The sequence below is a fragment of the Cupressus sempervirens genome, chromosome 4, assembly GCF_028749045.1.
Source record: "Cupressus sempervirens isolate cs-2001-9-10 chromosome 4, ASM2874904v1, whole genome shotgun sequence".
NCBI lineage: Eukaryota > Viridiplantae > Streptophyta > Pinopsida > Cupressales > Cupressaceae > Cupressus > Cupressus sempervirens.
The window spans coordinates 4,794,926-4,798,484 of record NC_143121.1 but is presented as its reverse complement, the minus strand read 5'-3'; the positions used below and the strand labels follow the sequence as shown (position 1 = coordinate 4,798,484).

The 3,559-nt window shown below is 36.1% G+C and overlaps 1 protein-coding gene across 2 annotated transcripts; it reads left to right on the top strand.

Moving 5' to 3' along the window:
* The first annotated feature begins 739 nt into the window (after positions 1-739).
* LOC149559647 (cytochrome P450 750A1-like) lies at positions 740-3,123 on the top strand. Of its 2 annotated transcripts, XM_089824226.1 has the most exons (3): positions 740-927; positions 1,059-1,914; positions 2,399-3,123. In XM_089824226.1, the coding sequence occupies exons 1-3, from the start codon at positions 836-838 to the stop codon at positions 3,017-3,019; spliced, it is 1,569 nt and encodes a 522-aa protein (XP_089680352.1). In that variant the 5' UTR covers positions 740-835; the 3' UTR covers positions 3,020-3,123. The 2 variants fall into 2 exon arrangements, with proteins under 2 accessions (XP_089680352.1, XP_089680351.1); XM_089824225.1 differs by having other exon boundaries at positions 810-1,914.
* Positions 3,124-3,559: the final 436 nt, after the last annotated feature.

The following is a 3,559-nucleotide window of genomic DNA, read 5'->3' as shown; positions in this document are numbered from 1 at the left end:
GGAACATAAGTCTGCACCTGTCTAATCTATGTTCGAACTTCCAGTTCAATCAGAACTTTTTATCAATATAATAATTTCAGTTAGATACAATATGCCTCTTTCTTAGACGTAGAAAAATGTTAGACATTTCATATTCTTTTAAAATTCAAATTATATAAATAGATTAAATGTAAATTTTTAATCGAAATATTTTAATCTATAGCACAATTTTCTTTTGTCCAATTGATTACAGAATCATATAACTTGAATATTTTAGCATTCTCTTTCTTGTAATCTGTTGATCATCTTGTCATCCTAGAGCTACAAGCTTACATGATGTATTTTCAAATAGAAACTTAAGATTGCTTATGTGATCTCTCTTCATATAGATTTAAGATAGTTTACATGATGCTTCTTCATATTTAAGATATTTTTAGAAATTACATAGAACATTCTAGACACCTTGACAAAAAAATATTATTTATTATTTTTAATTTTACTTTTATCACTATCTAATTTTACAACATTTTAATTATTTTGCTGTCTCCATTACACATCAGAATGCCAGAAATTACACATCCCAGAAAAAAAATGAAGTCAACTAAATAGATTTCCACATTTCATAAGATAAAAATCAAATCAACTCAACTTTTGATTTGCCAGAGCGTGATTTTTTTCAAAACAAAACAATCTAGAGTTTTAATTTTGACAAAATGTGCAAGTTTTTGGCTTTTATAAAGTATTGTTATTGTTATGCCACGCTACTCACGGGATTTGAATTTACCGTCACTAGCTCTGAATGGACGAAATACTTGGTGGAACTGGAAAATGGATGAATCTCCACTAAACGTCAGACATGTTGATCGCTGATCAGCTGCCAAGAAAAGTCCATAAATTGGAGTTGAAGGCATGGAAAGTGAGACAAAGCTTTCCTTCCGGCTGCAATTTGTAAGTTGATATCAAATTGTTCTAATGGCTTCCGCAAATTCTGATATACCTGCAATGCTAGGAGCTCAAACAACGTGGTCTCTGTCTATGCCCATTGTATTTACCATTATGGGTTTGTGGGTTTTGTACAGAGTGTTAGGCACAAAGAAGAGGAATTCAAAGGCTTCTAGATTGCCCCCTGGACCCATAGCTTGGCCCATCATAGGAAACATGCATCAATTGGGGAAGCTCCCTCACCGTTCTCTTTGTGAACTTGCTAAGCAATATGGCCCCATTATGTTCATGAAATTGGGTTTTGCTCCTACTGTGGTGGTCTCTTCCTCTGAGATGGCTAAACAGTTTTTGAAAACCCATGATTTAGCCTTTGCCAACAGGCCTGAATCTGCTGCATCAAGGTATGTGGCTTATAATGAGAAAAATATGGGCTTGGCTCCATATGGAGATTACTGGAGGCACATGAGGAAAGTGTGTGTGATGGAGTTGCTCAGTGCCAAAAGAGTTGAGAGTTTTAGGTTTATAAGAGAGGAGGAGGTTTCTTTGGCAGTGAAAGCCATTTGGGAGAAGAGCAAGAATGGACAAAGAGCAGTGAATGTGAGCAAGATCATAGAATCTCTCATGTCCTCTATAATCTGGAGGACATTGGCTGGCACAAAGTTTTCTGAAGATGATGATTTGGTAGGCAAGGAGCTCAACCAAATGGTGCAAGAGGTCACAAGGATGATTGGGGCTTTCAACATTGGAGACTTCATTCCTTCCATTGCTTGGATTGATGACTTGACTGGTGTGAAGGGGAAAATGAAGAAAGCCCACAACTTCTTTGATGCAGTTGTTGAGAAGATTATAGATCAACACATGGAAGGGAGCAGGAGCAGGGGAAGTCAGGAAAATGAGAACCATACCAAGGACCTGGTAGATGTGCTTTTGGAGATGCGACAAAATGAAAATGGATTGAAAATCACCAGAGAACACATTAAAGCAACAATCCTCGTCAGCTGATGTCCCTCTCTGCTTTCCTGCTAATGTTGACATTTGCTCGAGTTGTTGGTACCAGTTTTAACAGTCTACAATTGGTTTCTGAATTCAATTGTGTAAGTTTTTTTTATCATCAATATTTCGGATCACACTGTGTGATCGATCATCTAGATAAAAGAAAGAGAAAAAGATATAAAAAGAAGGAAAGATATGATTGATCGCAGTGTGTGATCCGAAATATTGATGATTAAAAAAAATACACAATTGAATCTAGAAACCGATTGTGCATTGGGATAGATTGTGGAAATCTCATAATGCTTATTATAATTAAACAACCTTTTATACTAAACCGTGTGTTTTATTTCAATCTACTTTTCAGATCACCTAGTGATATCATCATCAGAAAGAAGGAATAATTTTCTTGAATTTGCTTTACCTTCTTTAATTCAGTGCCAGGGTTTGAAGGATATCCTGAATATTTGATTTTTGCTTTTGACAGGACATGTTTCTTGGCGGTTTGGAAACAACAATCAATGCCTTAGAATGGGCAATGAGTGAGATGGTGAGAAACCCACATGTTGCCAAGAAGTTGCAGGGAGAAATCGAATGTGTAGCAGGAAAACAGCGCATGGTGAGAGAATCCGATCTTGTGGGCATGGAATACCTGCAATGTGTGGTGAAAGAGGTGTTCAGATTGTACCCTCCAGGGCCATTAATGCTTCCACATGAATCCAGAGAAGGCTGCACTGTTGCTGGTTACTTTATACCTCACAAAACAAGGCTAATTGTGAATGTGTGGGCAATTGGAAGAGATCCATTAGTGTGGGAAGATCCCTTAACATTCAAGCCTGAAAGATTTATAGGTAAGAATATTGATATCAAAGGGCGAGATTTCGAGATGCTGCCTTTTGGTGCAGGAAGGAGAGGATGCCCTGGTGCTGGATTTGCAATAGCAAACATTGAGCTTGTTTTGGCTCAGCTGGTGCACTGCTTTGACTGGGATTTAGAAGGCAATGGTGATCCCTTTGAGTTGGATATGACAGAGATCTTTAGGACCAGTATTCCTAGAAAGGATAATCTTCTTGCTGTTCCCACCTTGAAACTGAGTTTGAAAATTTAGAAGTCAGGAAACTTAGTAGCTGCTATTTCAATCCACTCATCAACAGTCATGCATGTACTCTTTTTTATCAGAAAATAAAGTTCTGTATCTATTTCACAAATAAATTCTGGTGTGGATCGATATTTCTTGTGGAAGAAATGCCATCTTAGGAACACTATACACCAAATTTGGGAAATATATAAATAGGGGTGACAAACGATAAAGAGGGAGCTCACAAAATTGTATTCATGAGTTCAAATTGGAGATAATGAGTTATTAGTATATCATCCTCTTCAAATCTAGATTTTAAGGTTGAATAATTAGTGGAGATTTGATTTCAAGTGTAATAATAACACATTCATTAAATAAAATATAATTTATTATGTCACAAAAAGTATTAATTGAGTTTTATTTATTTGTTGCAATTTATCACATTAAGAATACAAGAAAAGTTCATAAAATTCAAACGTTCATTCTCTTTGATTACAATCACCCTTCTCTAACATACATATACTAGAATTCTCCTAAAACTTCTTCTCACTCCTTTTAGATTACAATGGC

What these genes read in the sequence shown, in the direction of transcription:
- LOC149559647 (XM_089824225.1), top strand. Translation starts at nt 952, where the DNA reads ATGGCTTCCGCAAATTCTGATATACCTGCAATGCTAGGAGCTCAAACA. An exon ending in ACATTAAAGCAACAATCCTC is followed by an intron (nt 1,915 to 2,398) that starts GTCAGCTGATGT and finishes TGCTTTTGACAG; the next exon opens with GACATGTTTCTTGGCGGTTT.